The 26,238-nt window shown below is 42.2% G+C and overlaps 1 protein-coding gene across 4 annotated transcripts in view; it reads left to right on the top strand.

The window, feature by feature from the left end:
- phkb (phosphorylase kinase, beta) overlaps nt 1-26,238 on the top strand; it is an 89,191-nt gene that overhangs the window by 34,368 nt on the left and 28,585 nt on the right. For all 4 annotated transcript variants that reach the window (XM_079162458.1, XM_079162455.1, XM_079162456.1 and 1 more), the window contains 6 exons: nt 913-1,008; nt 2,322-2,519; nt 6,879-6,936; nt 7,708-7,785; nt 9,565-9,723; nt 10,203-10,297. In XM_079162458.1, the coding sequence (XP_079018584.1) occupies nt 913-1,008; nt 2,322-2,519; nt 6,879-6,936; nt 7,708-7,785; nt 9,565-9,723; nt 10,203-10,297 (684 nt within the window). The remainder of the gene's footprint in view (nt 1-912; nt 1,009-2,321; nt 2,520-6,878; nt 6,937-7,707; nt 7,786-9,564; nt 9,724-10,202; nt 10,298-26,238) is intronic.

Here is a 26,238-nt window from a genome sequence, read left to right as displayed (position 1 = left end):
CCCAAAGTAACTAAGAAAAGCAAACAAACCAAAACATATCCATTGCTTTTTAAAATACAGCTTGGACGGCTTTAAAAGAACAACACCAAAAGACAACCCCTGTCAAAAGGGCACACATCCAAGGCAAAATCCCTCATCTTACACGCTTGGCTTTCTTACACTCGGCTGCTATAACACCAGAGAAGGTTTCCCTGAGAGGGCCATTTCCCTGAACTTGTCACACAGCTGCCTACACCGGTGGCCAGCAATCCACTGCACTATGCAAATTGCGACAGGAAAGCTTGCTGATTTGACTAAAAGCCTTGGCAGGATCTGTTTTTTTAGAGGAAAGAAAAGTAGACTCTGGCAATATTCATACATAATGCATTCGACTTACATTAGAAACTGCTTAGCAGGTTGCAGGAGTGGCTCAGTAGGTTTTATGTAAGTGCTGCTGGTGGATGGATGAAGTGGACTGGACCGGCTTTTTTTTTTTTAGAGCCAGAGAGGTTTGATCACTTCCCTTACGAAGTAAAAACATAAATACTGCCCCTCCTCTCTCGCCCAGGGGTGTTTAAGTGCACTGGATGGATGGACAGACTGCATTGGAGTAGCAGCACTTCTGTTTTGTACGTGGGGACTTTTGAAGTGATTGGGTGTCTCTTGACTCACTGTTGTTCAAGCACTCCCACACTGTACTTCAAAAACATGTACAACCCAAATATATCCGCCTGGTTTTACAGCAAAAGAGTGTGTTTTTATGTGCGGAGGTGTGATTGAAGGGGCCTTAAGTCATTTCAGCCTTTTTTCTCGGCGGGGGGGGACTTGTTATCCATCCTTCTGCATGTTTATGTGTGCTGTTGGTGTACCTGTTATGAGTAAATAGTTCAGCCGTGACCGTGATGCTCTCTGCCAATGTGTTTTGCTCCGCAGGGCTGCTCGTGGTCGGTGATATTTGTGGACCTGGACGCCCACAACAGGAACAGGCAGACCCTGTGCTCCTTACTGCCCCGAGAGTCTCGCTCACATGTGAGTCCATCTATGCAACTGCTAAAACCAAACGATACTCTCGTCGGTATGTGAGGGGATGTCTGTAATTCAAAGTGTCCCTCGTGGTGCAGTCATTACACTGGCTGTAACTGTGCCATTGATGCTTCCACCTTGATCAGAAATTGGGAAAGCGAGAGATGGCTGCAGAGCTGGAGGGAGGTAAAGTTGAAAAAGCAAGCAGGCGGGGGGGCGCGAGAAGAAAATAAGTGGTACGTAGAGAAAAAGGAAGAGCAAAGCCATTCCCTTCTCTACACTCCACCGCTTGCAGACACTTACATGATCACATCTCTTTTTGTGTGTGCTGAACGTGTCGGGCAGAATAGCCGGCAGTCAGCTTGCGAGGAAATGAGTGTAATTAGACGACGAGAGGGGCATTACAGCTGCATCAGATAAACGTTAAGGGGCTGGAAGGATGGAGTGCAGTAGGGAGCGAGAGACGGACAGGATTATGTCAAGCTAACCAAATTATTAATATCATATGAGTATCGCGTACACTATGGCAAGAGATTGGAATTCAATATTAAATTCAATGCCTGCACCGAATGTGTTCTGCAAGCTAATACCCCATTTCAGCTGCTGCTGCCGAGGAGGTTAACATGTAAATTAGAGTTGTAACAAGAAGTCGGAGAGATGTGTAGAAGTTAAAAAAAAGGTGACAATGCAAAACGTAACAGAAGCATCAAACAGTCGACCATATTTTGCACCGAAATCTAGTCTCGTAGCTGTTTGAGTTCACACAGAATATGGAAAGCAAGTCTTTTATTTCTGAAAGATCTGCCGTCTATTAATAAACCTTAAATATTCATAGCCGTTTGCATGCGAGGATGGGCCCTAATAGCTTTCATTTTTACTGCTTAATAGACTAAACCAAATACAAGAATTAGATACCCAGTCATCATGGTTTGTCAAGCCTAACAACAATATTCATCCCTAACGATCGCTCTAATTCAGACAGTCCTTGATAGAAAATAAGGCAGTTTTGTTCATAACCAGAAGAATTCTCTCTTAACCTGGTAAAAGGCATACACAGCCTTTTAGTATATAACCCTGAAGAACACAAAGATGTATGTGCTAAATGGTCTAAGCTGATAGGATTGAAATCTAATTCCTCATTATTTCCGATATTATGACACCGGTGAATACAATTGAAGTTTAGTTATGGTCATATAAATTTGTCATATAAAAATGTTTGTCTTGGAAGTTTCTCTCAATGTAATTAAAAATAATTAAAAAAACATTGTGGAACAGTATTTTATTTCAGGTGTTTGTGTTAAATCTTCTCTCCCGGGCAGAACACAGATGCAGCCTTGCTTCCAACCATCAGCTATCCTGCCTTCGCAGTAGATGACAATGCCCTCTACAGTCAGACACTGGACAAGATTGTCCGCAAGCTGCGGGGCAAATACGGCTTCAAACGTTTCCTCCGTGATGGCTACCGCACCGCTAACGAAGACAAGGATCGCCGCTTCTACAAACCTGCTGAAATGAAGGTTGGTGCTGGTGGGAAACCTAAAAGCACATTAATATTTTTCTTTCTATTTATCTGTGCTATATTTCACAGATTTTTCTTATCTTGTTTTCCGAGCAAATTCTTCTAGGAAATAGGCCTGCCAGACCTGGATTGTTGAGAAGCAATTCTTACATATCCAACATTTTATCACAAACATTCGACACAAACACAAAATGTTACTCCAAAGTTCTAGCAAGACGTACAGCTGACTGTTATTAGCATAGCAGTTGAAATGAATATTACATCTGTGGAGAATATGTCTCAAAGAGATTGGTAGATAGAAAACAGTAAAGGATCCAGGATATAGCCCTGGGGAACCCCGCTAGAGAAGAAAGGAAGCCGTCTGTCTTTCAATTGCAGAGAATGAGCTGCTCCACCACCAACTTTACAGATAGATTTGAAATATTGTTGTCCACTGTGACAAAAGCTGGATTTAAGGTCATGGAGACTTACAACACTGCATGCATACTGAGATACCAAGGTTTCCCAATCGGATGAAGAGTTAAAGAACAATAGAATGTTTAAAAATGCACCTAGAGGTTATTCAGGAAACCACTTGTTAATGCAGAGGAAAAGGCAGAGTGCTAATGGCTGGCAATGCATAAAACCTGAAAACGTTCAACTTGAAAGTGCTAGAGTGTGACATTTGAAAAGTTTTTGAAGTGTTTAAGTCTGTAAAGGTATTATCCTTGTATGATAATGCTCAGAAATCTGTCCGTAACTTAGCCTCACCCATTTCAAGTGTTTTAATCCTCCAGGTATTTCACCTCCAATCTTAGTGTGTTTGTGCGTGTTAGTGAGTCTGACAGTGGGTGTGCTCATGCATATATATATATATATATATATATATATATATATATATATATATATATTATATATATATATATATATATTTTTGAATGATAGTGAGTTCATTGTCCTTTTCTGAATCCCCCTTGATCGCGTCGAAATGGCAGCACATTCACTTTAGAATCAGCTCAGTGTACAATGAGTGAATCAGAAGCGGGACTCTTAATGCTAAACAAATCCTTGCACTATAGCTGCAGAAATAACCTCTCAGAATTAATGAGCTCAGGGAGGTGGTGGGGGAGAGTTTCTGTTTGGTCTAGAAGATGTTTCACCTTTCATTCCAGAGGTCTCATCATTTCTACTCAGTGGTGGGTACACATAACATACAGTTGAGCTGTGAACTGAAGGCCTTGCGACTGGCAGTGACCTGTTATTGAATGTACTGCACTTCTGCAGGACACAACAGATTTCTGCGCGTGGCTCTCACGTCTGCTATGTCGCTCAATATAATGTTTAAAACAATATCCCTTTTAGAAAATTAGATTGCCTTTGGCTGTTCTTTTGTTTGCAGAAAGGTGGATCCTGGGTGCTAAAAACAGAAAAACAAGACATAGACAGTGGAAGTGCTTCCACCAACTCAACCATTTAGAATACTTTGAAACTAGCTTTCTTCACCCACAGAATGGCCAATCTTAAATCAAGCTCTCACCCCGTGTTACCTTTCATGAACTGAAAACACACTGTGAAAGGGTTAAAGTTGTAAGACGAAAACACAGACAATTCTGTGGTAGCGACCTTTCAATCACAAGGTCCTAAAGCATACGCTGCTATATCTTCTATTTCACTCTAAATGGACCATGGTTCTTTCAGGCTCCTTCCTGCCCTCAGTTCTTCCAGCAGACAGGCAGATTTACTGTGGAAGACAGTTAAGTTTCATAGCTTAAACGCCCGATCGCTCCTGCTGCCGTTCGCAGTAATTTATTTACTGTCACATAAGCAAATATTAATAATAAAGGTGGTGAAATTACACAATGCAGTAAATGTTACCACAACATTACCATTTTTCCAGTGACAAATATTAAAACAAACCGCTGATTTCTTGAATGTGAGAAATGATGGCAGTTTTAGAGGTGGAACAACATCAGAAACATAGTACATGACAACAACAAAAAAGAAGCAAAATGCGACCTCCTTTAAACGATGAGCATAAACGTCAGCCTCTGACACAGGTCGGTGTCCCTGCAGAAGACATGGAGTTAAGTTGTTGTTGGTGTTTAAGAGAGAATTCACAGCAGGGCAGACGTCTGTGCTCCCTGTCTGTTTACCATTGACAGAGAGCAGCAGCCTGTGTGATAGACAGTTTTACCAATCAGTCGAGCTGCTCAAGCACAAAACACCAGGGATCCCTGCCTGTTTACAGCCTCAACGGGCCAAAAAGCACAGGCCTCACTGGGTGACTGCCCTCCCTCGAAATGAACCCTTCTCTGCTTCTGTATCTCTTCATGCACCTTCTTTTCTTCTTTTTTTGTTTTTCTCTCTGCCATCCCTCTCTCAGCCCCTGGTAGCTTCTAATTGCCTCTCATCTCTGCTGAAATACACAGTTTGAAGCCACACATTCCTGCATAATCACAGGGGGCAGACATTTCAACATTTAAAGAGGGCACGTTTTAAGCCTACACGTAGTAGTATCTGCTTGGTGACAGTGAATGCAGCTCCCACATATATTTGTGTGTGACAGCCATCCATCATTACAAATGGATGCTATCTCTTTTATCCTCCATCAGAGTGGAGTTATTTGAAAAAGACGAGGGACAAAGATAGTCAGGAGTATTGGCATTTATAGTTTTAATTATCTTCGTTGCCTAACCCTAACTACAGCCGTTAACCTAGTTTTGTTGCCTCTATATAACCGCGACCGTTTCACATTAGCGACGTGGCGTTAAATGTGCTGAATGATTGCAACCAACTGTAACTTCTCCTGTGGGCCAAGCGTGTAAACGGCTCAGTCTAAGATAACGAAAACACAATTCTTATTCTCAGGTGGTTATACACGATAGAAAATACTTCAAAATCCTATTCCGTTTCTGCCAATAGATGAATGTCACGTGAAAAATCTGTTTCACAAGTACGTGAAAAACTTGTGTATCATGATAAGTGGAATGAGATCACGTTGTTTCTACTTTGTGTTTGTGTTTGTCCTCCTTAGGCGAGCATAAACAAGATGGGATCGAATGATTGGAACTAATAAGGCCGTGATTCACTTAAAGGTCTCAGCTACATGTGACTTGTAACCAGATGATGGTTTGTGTAAATGTGTGACACTACACACACACACGTGATGCAATAGGATTTCTGGCTGAGTAAGACTCCGAGAATAATCCAACAAATGATGGCGTTCGTGTCAATTTGTGATTTTGTCCCGGAAAAGTCACCCCAGCTGCTGCTGCTGCACGCTGCCTTTTATTGCTCTGTGTTCTGTCGACTGAAAACAGCCAGTCGGTCGCCCAGTCACGCATACACTCACTCACATCGATCAGTCAGTCAATCGGTCAGTCGTGACTTGCAAAGTGTTTATGAGGGAGAGGTTCAATTTAATTAAAAACCTGAATAAATTAGTGGAGCGACATAATAAATGCACATGCCTTCACACATGGGTCAGTGAATGGTTTGATGAGTATCAAAACGAGGCAAGTCATATGCTGAGGCCTTCACAGTCAGCTCAACCCAACTGAATGCTCATTTTGAGGTTTGGGAGCATTTTCAAAAACCCAAATTATCTTTTTGTAAGAATCTCTTACCCTCGCACCTGTAGGTCGGATGATTTTGTTCGGAACAAGGACAAAACACACTTTTGTTTTAGTTTTCGTTGTGGTCCGTCAACAGTAATTGCGAACAAACGAGAGGTGTAAGCAAGAAGTCACTTGAAGGCACTTCTCTGCTTCTTATGTGTTTATTTATCTTCCTACAAAGCTCACCAGGAAATAACAAGATATTTATGTTTACTGTAATATTATGGAGAGATTGTTACTGTACTATGTCACTGGTGTCCTACTCATTGAAGCAGTTACCCATTAACTACTACCCCCCCATGACCTTCTAAGTACAAAATCACTACTTTTTTCTTCTGTTTCTACCGTTAAAAAAAGTATTATTATTTTTTGTTGTACAAGGACCAGTTGCAGTCTTGACTAATACAACCTGTTACCTATAAACCTCCAGATCCAGCTCTTCCCTCAGCGTTCTTTGTTTATTTGTCAAAGTAACTTTCTTAGACTTTCTTTGACTTCTCAGACCTTCAAATGATCCCCTCAAAACAAACGGCACAACTTGAAAGAAAATGACCTTGCAAGGAAGCAATGTTATTCCTCGTGTGTGTTCTGTGAGTTATCATTCGCGATGTCCCGTCTCCTATATATTTTCCCTGTGCCCTTCTGTTCTGTCCTCAGCGCCACTAAAGTTCAGCCATCCGCTGCTTTAAAGTCGCTGTGCCGCTCCCCTTTTTCTGAAATGGAAAAGCAATAATTTCCTTTCTCTCTCTGTCTCTCTCCAGCTTTTTGACGGGATCGAGTGCGAGTTTCCCATATTTTTCATCTACATGATGATTGACGGTAAGCCTTGTTCTATCCATAGCCGCTGTTATGATGCCTCAAGTGGGTCATTGGGAAGATATAAGACAGACTTGAAGGATGTGACAGGAAATCACTTTGGTGTTTGCCAGCTTTTAGAGGACTTAGAAACACTTTTTAAAAATATGTGATGTGTGAAATCTGTGTGTGAACCTAAGGGAATGGTCAGAAATGAAGGATATTTTCTCCCAGTAATGTGCATTTAAGCATTATTAAATCACCCTCCTGTCGGTTTATTCTCCGCTAACGTTTGTAGGACAAAGGAATAAATCAGATTTAGGGCCTGTTCATCTTTATGGGACTATCTTTTAACTACTGAAAACTCCATAAATAATCTTTCTAATACAAATAGCTAAAAGACTAAAACAAAGTAAACAGAAGTTAAAAAAGCGAGACTTCACAACAACAAGAAGAACAAGAATACTTTACATTTACCTGCATGATGCATTTAATAGTTGTTGTGGATTATCTGGAGTTAAAAGTCTGTGTTTTTCACTTGTAAAGTGTAAATATTTTTATATAAATAGATGGATGAAATGACAAGATGCATGTAAAAGTAGTTATTCACAGTATTAAAAAAGCTAATCTTGTTCTGTATCTGCTGTGTAAATGCAAATGTTGTGCAACCAAAAGTTTCATCATAACGTTTTAATTGGTATCATTAATGTGTGTGTGTGTGTGTGTGTGTGTGTGTGTGTGTGTGTGTGTGTGTGTGTGTGTGTGTGTGTGTGTGTGTGTGTGTTTGTGTTGCAGGGGTGTTCAGAGGAAATAGCGCTCAGGTCAAAGAATACCAAGACCTCCTTCAACCCATCATCTTCCAGTCTTATGAGGGTGAGCAATGACATTAATAGACACACACACAAATGCAGTGACCAATGGATAGAGGCAAATTAAGAATGCACAAACACACACACACACACACACACACAACTTTAACCGATTTGACATATCTATGTAGTTCGTTTTGGAGCTTCTGCCCCTGTTCTCTCTCCCTCTTGCGATGAAGAATTTTCTCTTAAAATGAACTCACATCGTCCACATTCATACCCCACATACTGTGACATACTGTGAAATAGCTTTTATATTCACCTCCACCCATTGATATGTCGGGAGACAGTAACATGATAGGAATGTCAGGAGCTGTGAGTTCCTATTGGTCCGTTCATAATAGCACAGGACTAATTGGAGTGCAGAAAGGATAATGATGTGAGACAGAGCTGACTCATGTTACTCCGGACATCTCCACAGTGCCTTTGTACTGGTTATCTATGGATTAACAAAACTCCCGTAGTTAATTGGCTGGATTTGAACAGATAACACAGGTGTGCTTTTTTTCTCTTTCACCATTAAAAATGTCTAAACCCACAAAATGTATTTGCCGCTGTCAGAAGCCGCTATTGTGTGTTCTGCTGCAGGTTCGCCGGGCCTCCCGGGAGTCACGGCCTCCCATTGTTTTAATGATGCACAGACACATGCAGGGTGCAGCTCTGGGAGCCGCTGTGCTGTGGTGAATGGGCAGCATTTGCAACCGTTGTGCCATCCTTTGACTTTATTTTCTTTGAAGTGGGTTGTACTCATTTTGGCCCACACTCTCAAGATGCTGTAGAGCAGAATTGTAGCCTGATAATCAGACTGAATGGTCGTTCAATTTCACTTCATTATTCAGCCTTACATGGGATGAATTGTAATTCCTCTTTTCTTCTCGTGCCACCATCAAGATTATAGTGTGTCCAATGACCAAATACCCCCCCCCCCCCCCCCCCACACACACACACACACACACACACCCTCACTGCAGTCCTCATTGCTGCTACCTTTAATTTGTGCTCTGGACAGAGTGTAGAAGATGGAGACAATGTTACTCGGACATGATCCCTCACCGTCTCGTCGTGTTAGCCAGCGTGTTGAACCCATGTCTCTGCGGTGGTGGGCGAATGCTTTTTCTCCGGCACCTGGGCGCCCTTGATTAGTCTGCTGCTTCCACTGACTTGAATGACTGTACCTTCAAATTCAGACTGAATTGGCAGCATTTTTCTTTTACTCCGAGCAATCAGGAACTACTTTGTTCCACTACAGTGGTGCAGCAGCTGGTGCCCATTACGTACCTGTTATGACAGATTTCTGAAAACACACATTTGGTACATAAATGTACTGTTCCTGTACCTGTGTGTGAGTTCTCCTTTTTATTTATTTTCAGTTAAATAATGAATACCTGAGTGGTTTTTAATTGCCTGTATGAGTTTGAAATGAAAAGACTATTTTGGAAAATATAAGGAGACTGGTGGCATCGAAGCAGCTATTGAACAGAGCTCACGATAATGTTCGACTCATATGTGTGTGCACAGCACATGGACATGTTCCTCTTCAGTAGAAAATTGGTTTAAAAATGCCATACATACAATGCAGTATTGTGTGAAATTGTTCCTACGTATCGTGTGCGTCTGAACCGCAGCCTTATTTAAGTAGGTTTTCCGTAACCGCAGGAGTGAAGTGTAGATTGTTTTTTTCTCTCAAACACACATGTAACACGTGTCCAGAGAAAGTACACACACACACACACACACACACACACACACACAGTGTGCTTACAGTCCTCCTCTCCCATGCCAGGCCATGCTGTGATCCCCAAATACTACTACGTACCGGCTGACTTTGTGGAGGCGGAGCAGAACAAGCACGGAAGCCAGAAGCGTTTCCCTAGCAACTCTGGCCGTGATGGGATGGTCTTCCTGTGCGGTCAGGCCCTTTACAACATCGCCAAGCTGCTGGGTACGCCTCTGTGTGTGTTTGTGTGTGCGCTTCGGCATGATGCTCTGAACCCACACATTGATTCTGTTCATTCTAATATCTGTCTACAATGTAACGCAAAACTAATATATCAAGTCACATGAGATGAGATTTATTACACCATGTGAAGTATGACAGAAAATATTCAGGAAAAAATCTATTTCATTATCCACGGTTGTCTAATGATTTTAAATATTGCTTAATTCTTCACTGACATGAAGCTAAGGATGCAGTTTGACCCATCCATTGTGTGCACATGTGTGTGTCAGTATTTGTGTTAACAACGAAAAATAGATTATTTCGTCTTTTTTGTTCTCCTTTTTTTTTTGCGCTTGCCCTCCTGTCTATGTGGGCGTGTGTTTTGTGTACGTGTTAATGTGTCTATCTTGGTGTGTGTGTGTGTGTGTGTGTGTGTGTGTGTGTGTGTGTGTGTGTGTGTGTGTGTGTGTGGGTTTATGTAGTGGATGAGCTGATCAGCCCTAAAGACATTGATCCCATCCACCGCTACGTTCCCCGCCAGGACCAGCGCAACGTCAGCATGCGATACTCCAATCAGGTAAGCTGTGATGTGATTGACTGTCATCGCTTGGCTCTGGTTGAACACTTCTTTCACCACTTATCATCTTGAATACTCATATACACTATGGACAGTCATTCTCGGGACAACTTTGGATTCAAGTGCTCGTTGTTAAGCTGCACTCATCCTTGTTGATATGGCAGTTAAGCGCGTTTGGCCGAAAATAATAATGACATACACACGTAAAAAAAAAGAAAAAGAAAAAGATCTGCTGGCTGTTGTTTTATTTTAGAAGTCAAGTAGCACTAAGTGCTTCATGCTGTAGAAGCAGAGAGTGGGCAGCAAACGGACTGCCCACTCACCATGTGAAAAAAATAAAAGTGCAATGTTTGTAATTTATACAGCCTATCTACAAGGAAGACAACTTCTACGTTTAAATAAAGGATAATAACAAATATGATAAGTTGTACGTTCACAATTGTTATTATTAATCACAAGAAATACCACCGATTTCTTTCACAATAATCTGAACACACTTAGCCTTTCCAGTGATGATATGTACCCCCTGGTTCTCTGTCATGATTCCAATCTGCTGCTTAATTAAATCCTGCAGCTGGGATGCAGATGTTTGTTTGTTGTTCTGGGATCAACTCAAGTGAGGCTACGCTAAAGAACGTGGATCAAGCCTGATGAGAACAATGCAACAAGCTCACTTTCAAACCCCTTTGATACTTGAGTGAATGTGATTTTTCAAATCTACCAGGGTGAGGAGAGAGGACTTATGGAATAGCAAAGCTGGTAGACAGAGAACTCTGTGATACAATTCATCACTGTAAAAGGCTCAGTGTGTTTAAAGTTAGCTTTCATTGTTTCCATCAGGCTTTATCCACGTTCTTTAACGTAGCATCACTATAGTTGATCCTGGTTAATTTACATAATAGATAATGTCTTTTTATTGTCATATACACATACACAAAATTTGACCTCTGCATTTTACCCATCCCTAGTTTATAGGGAGCAGAACAACAAACATCTTCATCACAGGCACTGAAATTAATGAACATCTGGCAGCCAATTGGAACCAAGCATTCTCAGTAGCCGTGCTAAAAATGAAAGCATGTCACAGTTAGTAAGTCAATAAAAAAAGAAATGTTCAGCAGCACTAGCTCCTCGTATAAATGGCAAGCCCCAACATAACTATGGAATATATCACTCTTGCTTCAGTATTAAATCCCACAGCGGCCGTGTTTACAGTCTTTCAGTAACTGGTACAGCGGCCTTCATGGCGAGCACGAGGACAGGAGTGGAGATGTCTTCGCTAAATGTGTGTTCCTGAAAAGGACACGCTCCGTATGTAGATATAAGTGGCTCATTATAAGCTAACGAAAACACAACTATTCTTCTATTCAGGTGATTTTAAACGAAAGAAAACATGCTTTTTTAATATTATATTCCATTTCTGCCAATAGATCCCTGTGTACGCTGCACACTGTTCCTTTATTTGCAATTCATCAAGACCTAAACAGCAGAAACCATCCTTTTTTTACCTCTCCGAGGACCAGTCCTGCAGACAGGGATTAAACCCAGTCCGTTTGCTCTCCAGTCTGCCTCTCTGAATGGCGATCATGTCTGAGGTTTAATCCATATCGGAGACAGCCGGCAGCTCTGAGGATCACACAGATGAAGGGTAGAGATACGTAAACAACGGCCTCATTCTCTTCGCTGTACGGTGTGGATTGATAAGTCCCATTCTGCCCCCGTATGTTGAATTTAGTTCTTGTAGCTCGGCTGATAAAATGGTGCTAGAACAAGGCGCACAAGAGACGGGAGGTCCAGAGTGGTATCATGAACGCCAGACTGAATCAAATAGGTTGCAGGGAGAAAGATCAGCAGGAAGAACAAAGACAGAGAGAAACAAAGAAAACAAGCCAGAGATAGAACAGAGCATGTCAGCCAGTGGGAGAGACAGGATAAGAGAGATGAACAGTTGTCTGGAAGAGGTACAAATATCATTGTTTATCTCTAGGTTATGCTAACATTCTTTGATACGAGGAAGGTCAACTCTAAGTGGCTAGAATAGTGGATTTTTTCACTTAAAGGTTTTGACATTCATCCTCTGTGTAAAGACATTTCTCATCTTGTCTTTCGCTGTGCTGACTTATTGTAGAAATACGTGGTTTTAAATTTCCAAAAGAAAATGTCAAATAGCAGGTCCCGAGTGCATCCATTGCAGCTATTGAGCAGTGGAGGACCTTGTCACGATTTCCTGCACACCGACATCTAACTATAAAACAAGGAATTTCTTGTCCGTCTGACTGTCTGTGTGTCTGTCTGTGTGTATGTGGGTTTGTCCTTCGCATATCCATCCTGTCTACCTCACACTATGTGGGTGTATCGCTCAGGACCCAAGGACGTGCAGTGTTGAAGTGTCCGACTAGTTCAGTAATAACAAACTGAATAAACACACAATAGTTACAGAGATTTTTGTTTTTGGTATCATCAAAACCGTCATATCCTGTCAAAGCTAAGCCATGATGATCACTTAGTGGACTCTTCTAAGGCTCTGCCAGTGACGACTATCAAATACTAGTCTTGCCTAAACCTGCACATTTTCTTATTTCTTATTTTCGTGGGAACAAGTTGTGAACAAAACACTGATCTTCATCTGCGTTGTTACTTAAATTGCATTCAAATATTTGCTTACTTTCACACACAGCAGTTAGGAGTAACATTAGCAATCATTTGTAGTCATGCTTCCATCTCTGATATAAATATCTGTCTCTTTAGCTGCTAAATCCTCCTCTATGTTCACCGGCTAGTTGCTTTCTGTGTCCGTCTGCTGTTTGCCGTTGAACACGTAGTGTAAAGTGGGCTTTTAGCTTTGCTGAAAACAGCTGCCTGCTGTTGACGTTAGAATTTGTCTTTTACAGCCAAGAATTTCTGTGTTAACCACATACAACATAATCATTTGCAGTGAGTGCCGTGCATGCCCTTTAAAAAGACATGATGAGGAAATGAGTTGATGAGATGGAAGTCATTCACTTTGAGGGTACGACGATTTGAAAGGCAGCCGTCGTTTCAAACACAGGTGTGCAGGGTTTTTAAAAAAATATTTTTTTTTTTATCTTTAGAATTCAGAAAATCTGAAAAATCACCTTCCACTGTCTGACCGAGTTTTCAAGCAGTAGTGCCTGAAAGCTGACGTGAGGTGTATTTTATTTTCCCGGCAGACGTGAATGCAATGAATGAACAGACTTTCAGCCTCAGAGCGTACCTGCATCTTGCCTTCAGCCAGGAGAAAGTATAATGTGGTTGTTTATTCATTTGGCTGCTGCTAAGCTGAGTGCCTTGCAGGGTCAAACGGTCACACAAATTGCAAATTTAAATCTCTCTTCCTGCTATCCTCCACTGCTTCTCTAACCCCCCCCCCTTCATTTTAATTCTCATTGCTTTATGCCATCTCTCCCTGGCTCCAAGTGTTTTTGTCTTTTCTCTTCTCATCTTTTCTCTGTACTTCTCGAGCTCTCTCACTCACACCTTTCCTGTCTCAGCTAGACGCCTAGCTCACACGTTGTGTCGGCAAAGAGGCTTGAGATGGGAAAGAGAAAAAAATGAGAGCGAAAAGAAGAAAAGGAAAAGGTGAAAGAGGAGGATGTGTATTCACTTTTTTTAGTTTACTGTGAAAAAATGCTTTGTATATTGTGTGTGTGCGTGTGTGTATACCAGCTGTCTTGTTGCCTCTGCATCATTGACGTCCAGTGTTTGGTCTGCGGGCAGGAAAGGCACATGGGCATGCTGGGCCTTCACATGCAGTTAGGGCTTGATTCGTGCGCTCCCCTTTCTTCCTCTGTGCAAGCGTGTAATTTGCTTCCCATTTTGTGAATCTAAAAGGAAAGAAGAAAAACATGTATGTGTTATTATGAGTGTGCATGCCATCTTTGCTTGTTGCCCTCTCTGTCTTTATGTGTATAAGAGGGAGGTTTGTGTTTCTGAAGTAGAAGTTTGTTATTGCAATATGTAGAAGTAAGCATGTGTGTGTTCGTATTCATAGTTCCATTCCTTCCAAATGTTAAGCTACCACTTAAAGTCCTGGCATCAATTCATATGACAGCTGGAGACAAAAAGATGCTCCACAATATTAAAGCCCTGAATAGCCTGAGATATTGTACTGTCTGCTTCCACAGCTAAGCTCACGTGAGGTTATCTCTGGGTAATTTGACGTCAGCTCTGTCATTCAGCACAGAGATGTGTTTTAATTAAAGGAGCTGGCGAGGCTGCACTCCCTCATATAACTGATAAATACCTCTTTAAATAGTTAATGTGTTGGAGCTGACCTGGCAACACTTTAAATTCATGCACGTGCCTGAGAAGTATGTATTAAGAATGTGCACAACGCAGTCTATATATAAAAAATGATTATATAGCACATATCCCTACTTAGTACATAGGTAAGGCACCATGCATTAAATTTGCATCATGTGCACATCTCAGCGGGAAGCGAATGTGGTTTCACCTCAAACAGCCAGCATTTGGAGGGTGGGAAGTTGTGATTTAGTTGGTGAATGGGGCGTTAATGCAACTTTAATGCGTAGTTGAGCTTGATGTTCAGGAAGCTTTTTACTACTAGTAATGAACTGCAAGCCTGTTAAATAGAATATGAAGCTATAAAATTAAATATGGATGTAAGCCACGTGGTAAATGGTAAAAAGAATCTGCAAAAGTGTATTGTTGGTGCTGCTGGCACTTCTGTGCTCTGATAATAGTGAGAAATGGATCATTTTTTTAAGCTAAACCCTGTGGATAAGGGCGGCTTTCCTTGATATTAAGTGGTAGACTGTGTCGGGTTTTCTTTCTGCATGAGAGACGACGCGCTCCCAGGGCTGTGAGGGTGAGTCAGATCAAATGCACCCCGGGGAGCGTGGCGTGACATCCCACTGACAAACATGCAATAATACGCAGCGGGCGTAGCAAGTGGGGATCTGGGGAAGCCATGAATGGCTGTGAAAGTGAATTAGTTGCTTATGTCACACGCTTTCTTTTAATGGTATACCCTTAATCGACTCGGCTATTCAGGCGTGCTCGCAGTGTCTCAGTCTGTCTCCTCTTTTTCCCCTTCTGTCTCTTTAAATTCTGTTCTATTTTTTGGGTGAATTCAACAACACACATAAAGCACCGAAGCACATACAAGAATAGCACTTAAAAAACGTACCACTCAACTCCGTCATTGTAAAACTCTGAAGGAAACCTTTGGCTTCCGTCAGATTTCTCTTTTATTAAGACTCGCACACGTCTCAAACTGTGTTAGATGAAGGTTAGTGGAAAAGTTGCATTGTGGTCCTCACTGCTGCAGACGTCAGTCATCAATCGGAGATAAGGCGTGGGTCCGGAGAGGCCCCTGCTTTGATAGCGCAATGTGTGGAACAAACATACCTACCTAGAGGCGGGACGGAAGGAGGGATAAAAGAGGAGAACATCAGCGAGGGAGTAAGGCTGACATATACAGGGGTAGGGAGGAGGGAGGAGGCAGGAGGCAGGAGGGAGGAGAGGGATGAACCCGTTTCATTCTGTGTATTTAACAGGGATGTTTTTCTGAAGCATTGCATTCTTCAGCTTCTCACTAGTTTGAAGTGGTGCGGGGCTCAGTTAGAAAAAGTCAACCAATCGGGATTTTAAAAACATTTGAATCAGAATTTGATGACAGGTGATCAAGCCCCACCCACACAGTCCTGATGCAGCAGATCAGCTGAGTTCATGAGTGTCGTTATTAAGGTAATAATTTAACTCCAATTTTCACGAGCTTTAAGACAAACTTGGTTTTAAAGTCAACCTCATGATCTCCAGTGATTTAAACTAAGGTATCAATGAGCATCCCTCATCACTTTATAGTGAGTTGGTGGTCGAACGTTTTGGTTACTTCCTCTCCTACATCTAGAAAGAAAATCTACCTTCATACCTTACTAAGTATATATATTCATGCAATCTGATCTCATGTTGTGTACAATTTAGTAGCACAGAATAGTTATACACAGGATAACCACATTGAACTGCAAGATCAAAAGATAACAAATGTTTAGACTGTTATATGGATGATTACTGTTCGATTATCAGCTGGGGGTGGAGAGGGGACCTGGCTTCCTCCTGCTGTGTACGGTGTTTTCTGGTCCGTTCGCTTTAGAGTTAATGTGTTTATTGAGTGATATGTCCAGGCAGTTGTAAGTGTAGATCGACGTACATTTCGACTGTAAAGCTTGTTGTTCTGTGTCAGTAAAGACTACGCGGCATTGTCATCATCTCTCTGTATCTCTCTGCCTGATAGACGTATTACTGGAGAAGCCATTTTAAGCGGCTGTGTAGAGAGATCACACGCTACAGACGCATGTTATGATCGGTCGAATGTGCACGCGACACTAGATTGTTCATCAGAACACAGATTAGAGGTCAGTGGCGGGACACCATTGAATAATCTTCAGACTGTCCCTCTCTGAAGAGCAAAGGGACACGCTGAGTAGCATGGGGCAGATGGATGTTAGGATCTGTCACATACACACACACACACACACACACACACACACAATAACACTGTACTTTCAAACCTACAAGCACTTCCTCCACAAACAAAACCACACATATTCACACCAGCATGCAATCATTTTCCCTTCTGTATCCTTTGCTTGCACACAGATTGAGAGTGTGCTAAACCCTGCTGTTTGCCAAACGGCCTGGTGTCGCGCAGGAAATGTCGAGCCCAGCGGTCTGTGACAGTAAAAGCCTTAGAGAGACGCGTCCTGACCTTAACCTGCAGGGAAATGGACATCACTCAGCAGACACTCACACTTCGCCTGCATTAACTCTTGACACACTCACACCAACACATGCACATAATGCTTTTAGGAGTTTGCGTGTGTGTGTGTGTGTGTGTGTGTGTGTGTGTGTGTGTGTGTGTGTGTGTCTCTGTCTCAGACACACCTCTGCTTCTTCTTCTTCTGTCTTACAAGCTGTTGTCCGTGCCAGGGGCCCCATTTAGCGGGTGTGTGATAGGTCCGGCCCCTCCTGTTCCTTTGCCTCTCTGTCAGTGTTATTGGCCAGCTCTCTCTGGCGTACAGAGTCCTCCTATTTACAGCTGATGTGTTGCACAGAAACAAAAGGGAAGCAAGTTCCCAGGACGCACAACCTCAGGGAGGACGACAAAAACACCCGAGCAGAGATCAAATATTTGGATTCGGAGCGTCAGATGAGCATGGGATATGTGTTTGGAGCCAGGTGCCCTGAGACGAGGCTTCTATTAGCGGCTTGTTATTGGTTCGTGCTGACAGAGTACAAGAACAGGCTTCTCAGTAGATGGGGGAGTTGAGTTGTTTGCTTCTTCCAAACAACTGCAGAGGCCAAGTGCTCGGTCAGTTTCACATGCGTACATCCAAGGAAAGGATCCAGTGTATTGTACCAGGTGTACTCGATTTTTTTTAAAGTTTTTTTTAAAGTAGTGTGCATCACCTGAAAGCTTGGAACCTACAGACGAATTTATTCAGCTCAGCTTAATGCAGCTCAGCACTGTGTCAAGCTGTTCCATTCATGATTCAGAAATAAAAAACAAGTACAGGACGGCCGTCCCCATGCTCGCTTGTGTCTCATAAGTTTATGCAGCACTTTTTGAGTTGATACAGTTGATTTGGTACTAAATTTAACCAGTTTTTACCACTCGAGAATTGATTAAAAAATCAAATCAAATCTAAAATCTTTCCTAAATACCACTTTAAGACGGCAACACGGGTCGACGGGTCTCAGAGGGTTAAAACAAGTCTGTAATGTACTTTGGTCCTCCTCCATGTATTCAGTTATAAGCATTGTCTTGTATTCAGGTCTGTGGCTGACAGGAAGCCAGTGTAGTGACTTTAGAATTAGGGGTGATGTGGTCTGACCTTTTGGTTCCTGTAACAACTCGAGCAGCTTCATTTTGAATAAGCTGAAGCTTTATGGCGGGCCCCGTCAAAAGACTATTATGGTAGTCAACCCTGGTAGAAATAAAAGTGTGGATGAGTTTTTGACATGACATGATAAAAAGCTGATCTTTGTTTTTATTTGGCTAATTCGATCAGAGTCAACTGTAATGCCATTGGGGGCACCTCGGGTCATTGAGGTCTAATTTAATATTTAAAAAGTTTATTAAAAAAATTAAACGTGTACAGATGAAGACATCCATTTTGGTTTGTTCTTACATAATGCATGTGTTATTGCATTCATTTGAAAATGTGCCACTGCAATAAGTAATCATTTATTACAAATGCAGGGAAATGTATTAAATATTCAATTCAAGCTGTTTGTTACAAAATACAGGTGTTTCTACACAAAGAAGTGAAAATGTATTGCATTTGGCCGTGTTAATATGTTGTGCCTGACTAAATAAAGCTTTCACTGCCTTTCTCTTTAGAGTGCCTTCGTTAGTGGCCGTCACTCAAAGCTTGCCTGAGTGCTTCGTGCTTCCTTGTTGTCGTGTATAAAAATACAATTAACTTAAAAGATACATTGTATTTGTTACTGGCTTGTCTCAACGTATAGACAGGACAACTAGTGTTCTTCTTGTTTGTTAGCAAGTAGCTAGAGAGAGAGAAGGAGACAGAGGATGCGGGACGGAGTGACGGGGACGAAGAAATGTTTTTCCTCCTTCCTAAGGAAATGCAGACATGCTGTCGAAAAGTACTTCAAAGTCGTAAAGAACAGTCCCAAAACATCTGTTACTTCATCTAAACGAGCAGCAAAAGTATTTAACATGCTTGTAAAACACAAAAAAATCGTGAAAAAACTAAATGTTACTACCATCCCAAGTGTCAATCATAATAATTCGCTCAGTGTAATTAAAACCATGTCACATAATCCTGTTGTGATGGAGGACTATATTGTGTGTATCGGACGCCGAGGGGCACCGACCAAGCTGTGGCGTACTTGCATCGGGAGTGGGAACAGGTTGTGTGTAATAACAGCGCTGCTCTTTGTCAGGTTCTTAACATTTTAGAAACACATTTGACTGCGACTTTGCTCTCAGTGTGTGTACTGCACGTCTAAAGGGAAGTGTCGGGACCGGTTTATAACTGCTCCTCTGACAGCAAGTACAGCAGTGCAGTCTGTTTATTTGTCAAGCCGCTTTAGAGTGTGTGTGTGTGTGTGTGTGTGTGTGTGTGTGTGTGTGTGTGTGTGTGTGTGTGTGTGTGTGTGTGTGTGTATGAAGGAGAGAGAACTCATTTGAACCATAATGCCCATCTGTTTCCAAAGTTTATAATTACGTGTGTACAGGTGTTGTGCGTTTTCCTGTGTGTACATCTGAGTGCATGTGAGTGGTGCTTGGCACAGAGACAACTGTTTCTGTTCCAGGGTCATGTTCAGGCTGTATGTGTCCATTAGAGCTCATTCAGAATCTCACACACACACACACACACACACACACACACACACACACACTGGCGGATAAAAGAGTCAATGCAAGTTTTGCCATTTGCCGGGATGTGTTTGGGGCCTTGAAATGACTTGTAAAGGGACGGAAAGTTATGGGTTTATCCGGAATTACAAACGCACAGACAGACGAGCATGGCCCGTGCAACTCAATTTTTATATGGCTGCATGTATATTTCTCTTTCTCTGCGGTACTCAGATCATTATGCACACACCACGTCACCCGCAGCAGTAGCAATCAGGCCACTTATCTTCCCCAGCCTTTCCCGGCTCTCCGGGGATAATATCAAACAGCGCCGCTCCTGTAGCTCACACCATCGCTCGCCTTTAATATCAGTTGATTTTATTAGGTTGGGGGTTTTTTTTTCTTCTTCTGCCGCTTCGCTCGTGAGAATTCTCTGGCGGAGGATAATATTTCTGAGCTGAGTCCGGGGAGCAATGTATCGCTTTCTCAGTCAGGGCGCCTTTACAATTACACCGGGCAGCAGCATGCAATCCAATTCTTCACTCGGTTCATCTCTGCTGAGGTGATTCCACCCTCCCCGTCTCCCTGTCTGCCTGTCTCCGCGTCCGTCTTTCCGCCTCCAGCACCGCCGGTTTCTTTTTCCTCCATGTCGTCGTTTCCCTAAATCAAACTCCCGCCTCATCACCCTCCCTCTCCTCCGATTGTGCTCAACTCATAACTGTGACCGATTCTTGTCACGGTCTTGTCGTTATCACCACCAGATGACCTTTTGAAAAGATCCGGCTTTAAAAACGTACACAGGAGACATTCTCCTCTCCCACAGCCCCGGATTGAAAATGACTGAGCATTTCTTTCATGTTTTTTTTCTGCACCCTCCCAACGTTCTTGTGCTAAACCCCTGACACTTTGAAATACCCTCATCAAAATATGAATCTCTGAGCTGCACAGAGAGCAACTTCCCGAGGACGATACAGAGCCTGGAGTCACTCGTCTGTGCAGGGGCATGAAAAGAAGGGATTATATTTCATTCAAATAGGGTTTATTTTTTTATTTTTTTGTTTTTTTGTTTTTTTGGGTGACAGATACATTCCCTCACTTACTTTTTAACTTCATGAAAGTCTCTGAATGTTTTATTCCTTTATGATGGGATGCTCGCTCGAGGCTGCGTTCTGCCAGCCGGCACACTGGGAGGGATCTGACCTTGAACTAGCATCTCATTCAGCTGAGTTCAGCTGAAGTTTTTTTTTTCACCAAAGTTTCATTTAAATGGTTAAGTATTTAGTAAGAAGAGAAAATGGGTGAGAGTGTTTGTGACCTTCAACCTGTTATCTCTGCTCGACCGTAGCAGCAGCATTAAGCACCGAGGCTGTGCAAACATTCACACACATCTGAGGTTTCTCTTCTCCCCCTCAGTGCATGAACACAAATGCACGCTAATCCCAGGTGAACTTTCGTCATTTTCTTCATCATTTCATTACATTACAGACATACATTCTTCAATCCATTCTTATATATATTTGTATTAACTTATTGCATTTATTGAAGCCTTGAATAAACCCTCATAACTAACTGTTAAAAGACTTTCTTTCAAAAATAAAGCAAGAAGGAAAGTGAAAGAAAAGAAACACCAGAAATGTTCTTCACAAAGTCTCTGTTAAGTAGACAACATTCATCTTGGTGAGGCTTTGTCAGCTCCCCGATTTCTACCGCAGGTTCAGGGCCGTCTCACCCTGTGGTGGAGTTTTGATTGTATTACTGGGAAATGCTGTTTTTTGTAGACGATTTACTTCTGACCTGTGAGACACACAAGTGACAGTGAGAGGGAATGAAGACAGGTAGTGACAGGGTAAGTCGAAAAGAGAGGTCGCAAAAAACAGAGACAGGGAAATAGGGAAGGAAAGGAGTGGACGAAGTAAATAGGGAGAAACAAAGAAAGGAAGGGAGGACAGGAAGATGGAAGGAAAGAAGGTAAAATGGTGCTGCATGGAAAGAGAGATGGAAGGAAGGAGGAAAGGAAGAAAAAGAAGGGGAGTAATGCAGAATAATGGATAAGTAAGGAAGCAAAAAAGGAAAGACAGAAGGTAGGATCTAAGGACAGAAAATGGGAGGAAGGAAGGAAATAGAAGAAAAACAGGTAAGAGCACAATAACTGAGAAGGAGGGAAGGAAAGAAGGAAGAAAGGAAAGAAGAAAACAATGGCAGGATGAAAGGGTGAGAAAGAAGGTAGGATTGACTGAAGGAGGGAAAGAAGGGAAGAAATGAAAGATGAGAAAGGACAGAAGGAATAAAAGAAAGAAGGAAAGAATTCAAATGTGGAAATGAAAGACGCTTCTCATCTCGTGTCACAACTCAGTGCTTTTAATTTTGGGGGACAAGTCAAATGAGGCGGAGCTGAAATTCATTTCTGTTCTGCGGGAAGTCACAGAAGCGTTCCCTGGCAAATGGCTTTTCACTTTGTCAAATTTAGCGCGGCCGTATCTCTGAGGGGCAGGACCTGCCAGGCCCGCTGCCAACCACCGCCGGTCTGTCCTGCAGCTGGAGATGCTCTGTAGCACTTGTCAACAGCGTGTCTCAATTTGTGCCATCTCAACACTTCCTTTATTTCCCTTTTCCACATTCTTGTCTGGGTGGATTGTGATTTCTTGCTTTTTTTCTTTTTTTTTCTTACCATAACAGACGCCACAATATGCGTTTCCATTTTGTAATCTGCAATGTTTTCCACGTAATTGCAGAGCAGTAATTGAGTCTGTAGCCCTGTCGGAGAAGCTTTTATGTTTACAGTCCTAAGCAATACCAACTGCTACTAAAACAGCAAAGGGAACAGCTGTCGACAAGTTGATTTCAGTTGAATTACAGATCTGATGGTGTGTCTCAACTCTCTCCTCGTGCGGAGATGAAGAGTCAAGGAGTCATTTATTCTAATTTGTTTGGTTTCCGTCGACAGATGTGTGCCATCCGTCTCTATTTATTAATGCGCCGCTTTCATTAGTCAATCTGCGCGTTTGTTCGCGCACACGTAGGTAAACAGTTTAGTGTTTTTTCTTCCTGTCACAGAGAAGTGCCTGAGGTTGATATGCGCATGCACCCACACACAGTGGAAACAGACAGCATTATCAGACATATAAGAGCACAGCTCCCTGCATCCTGCAAGTCGTTCTCACCTGCTGTGTAGCTCTGCCACCCATTTGTCTCATTTGATCATTTTGGGTGGTTTTTTCCCCCCCACCCACACACACAAGCATCTACCTTTTTAATCAGTGTCTTAATGTACCACTAATCTGAAAACTCCCTAAAGCTAACTGGTCCCCATCTATTAACCAATGAATGCCTCTGCATACACTGTAGACACTTAAGGAGACAATGAAATGGGTTTGGATTTTCTGCTTATCTTGTTGGGAGTTAGCATTTTTAAGTCAGCTTTAGCATTAATAGGAGGTCAACTGAGGTCGTCAAAATGACAAGCTGTGGTTATATTTCATCTAGAGTAAATTACATTACAGCAGTCAGCTCTATAAGATATCAGAGCATATACTAAAGTCTTGCTGTATTACGGGAGTGAGCATAAGGATTCAAATATCATCAGCTTTATCATCTTAGAATAAACATTTTTCAGACCGGTCCAGACAAGCCTGGCTCAGCATAGCGCTGTGACTGCAGGAGTGCTGAGTGTTTGTTTTCCAGGTGCAGACAAATGTCCTTTTGCTGCTGCAGCCCTTGGTGTTGGCTGCACAAATATTTCCTTCAATGCCTTTTGGCAAAGATGTATGCAAGTAGTTGAGTTGTGATTAAGCCCCTATCTGCATTAAGTCCTTTGATAATATGCTCTTGATAAAAATGACTTCAAGATAAACGTGTCTTGGTTGGTCCAGACCAAACTGTGCAGGATGCTCCATATTGGACCAGAAGGGAACCAGTGAACCTTGTTTTAAATTCTGTCTTGCTGAGTCTCTATTGTTTCCACTTCCATGCTTGAAGCTCTTGGCCTGACGCTTGTTTGTAATGATCGTCCAGCCACCTGCTATACGACCACATCCTACACCGAGGGGCTGAACTGCATCTGTTTCTTCAAACACTCCTCCTACAAAGGTTCTCCAGTTAATAATGAATACTTCCTTTGCTTTAGCTTTGTTCTGCTTAATTCATGAATAAATGAATCTTATTTCCATAGCAAGTCAGCAGAGAAACGTGAAGGCAGAAGTCAGTAGTATTCAGTGATTTAATGAATGATTTGTGCAGTGGACGGGCTGGTAGCACGTCGCCTGCACTGATGATATGATCTTTTTCTACTTCACCCCTCAACCTCGGGCTAACAGAGCACAAGTTCTGCTTGGAGGTCTCTGCTCTCTGCCCATGCCCCTTTGTGTACACTGTTTGGATATTCAATATTCCGGCCTGGTGTGCTGGATTTCCCGCTGGCACACACATCTTTAATATTCTGTGTAGTGTATTTGCAAGAAGAGCTCAGAAGAGTGCTCAAAACTGGAAGCTAAAACATATTGCACTATGACTCAGAGAGTATCTACGGGTCCTACTGATCCATAAAACAAGTCTCAAAAATACAAAACCTCAACTTGTTAAAATCATTAGGAATTTATATGCTCACGCCTGCATTAAACATTTTTATTTGGGCACTTCAGGGCAGTGGAAAAAAGCTGAAAACAGAAGACTGTCATCACCTTATAAGTTGATATATTGAGGTTGTTAGCAAAGCAGTTAAAGAGCAGCTTTAGGATTCATTCTGAGTCGTGTTTGCATCCAACACATAAACTCAAATCCCATTTTCCCCTTTTTGTTTTTAAGCTCTTTTTTCCCCACTAACCCCTGGGCAAAATATCTGCTAAACGCTGCTTTATGTTTACTATAGCTAATCAATAACTTTGTCAGTCAGCTGGCAAGTAGCGTATACTGAGTTTTGCATCTCAAACCCATGCTGATAAGATCGCTGAGAGTCAACCGCTTATCTTATCAGCTCGCCTGGCTTTGCGCAAATGTAACAAAATCTGCCTTAAGGTCACTCATTAACATCTTATATCTCATTTGTTTAAACCGTAACGAAGCATAAACACAATGTCATGGTTTTATGCGGGAACAATCAAGTTTATGCTGAGCTAAGAGTGGTATACATCTTTTCTTTTAACTCTCTACAAGAAAGCGAAGACATTCCCAAATTCTTGAACTATTGCCTTAACATAAAGCAAGAGATTTATTTGTTTTCATTTTATTTTGTTATGTGGTGCAGCCTACATTGAGTTTGATTTAGATTCAATTAAATTAAAATGAATTGGAAGGCTTTTAGTTTTCATAGCTGTCCAATTCTCCATCTTTGAATGGAGAATCTTTAAGGGCAGAAGTATGCAAAACAATGTTTTCTAAGCTTCGATGTGAAAGGTTGGTTTTATGGATCTTATGTTCAGTATTTTTACATGTTCTGGTTGGCCATGTCACAGTAAATGTAGCTCCTCAGTCAGATCAATGATATGCTGCCCTTCAGCCTGTCAAACCCGCTGTTTGTCCAACAGCCAAGTTCCCTTTTGGATACATACTGTACTCTGTTAGATAACGTTAGCCAGTGATGTTGAGTGCATTCCAGTGGTTATTTCATGTCCCCCCCCCATACCCGCCTTGGTCTCCTTCTACTGCTAATCCCTCAGGAGAAGCTGCTTGAACTATAGTGTTCGAAGGTTAGCGTGTAGGTTTAATGTGTAGGTGGAGACAGCATAGTAAGAGACAGATTGTGTGAGATTGTATACCCATGTACATGTACTTGTGCTCCAAGAGCAATGTAGTATATAGTAAAGGGTCATAACAACATGTCTGTTTCCATCAAATCTGCTTCACTGTTTGGACATCCTCCTCCTCACTTCATTTCATTTTGTACTATGTATTACAACGCTTGCAGTAGTTTAAGTTTCAGACCTTTGATTACCTGTGTTCAGTTGCTACTCATTTCCACCAACAGTGTTTTACTTGTTTTCCCTTTTCGATAATTAGTCTGAAATTCAATTCCAGGGAGTGCTACAGAGCTCTTTAAACTGCTTGATTTGGCCTGAGCTGTGCTGCTATCAGACCGGTGCCCCCGCCATCGGGCACACCCAGGGTCCAATGTGATTTACCTTTTAGCCGTCTGATGCCCAGCCCCTGTGGTGAAACGACACATCTGTCATTTCCCGACTTTCGTAACGTTTCGGTCATACTGCGTCGGTGTGTTCAGGGTGCCTCTGAAAAGATAGTTAAAAAGAAACATTTATCTCGTTTTCCTCTCTGCGGTTGCACTGCCGCCTGTCGAGGAGAGGACAGGAGTGAGAGGGAGCACATTTCTCCCCCGTCTCCATTATGCATTTCCATATTTTCTCCTTCGCCAAATGAGTCCTTTGTCTGCTCTGAGACCAGCGCTAATGAGAGAGTTGCATTGCAGCATTTTAGAAGCCACTGCTCCCCCATTCATCAGGAGAGATTTGTGTTGAGCCGTGTGTTTTTTTTCCACTCAGCCACCCTCTTCTCTCTCTGCTCTCTCTACTCTACTTTCTGATTGATGATAACGAGGTTGTTGGCTAAAACCGGCTCTTATCGACCA

This window comes from Pholis gunnellus, assembly GCF_910591455.1.
Source record: "Pholis gunnellus genome assembly, chromosome: 1".
Lineage (NCBI taxonomy): Eukaryota > Metazoa > Chordata > Actinopteri > Perciformes > Pholidae > Pholis > Pholis gunnellus.
This window is presented reverse-complemented; position numbering and strand designations above follow the sequence as displayed.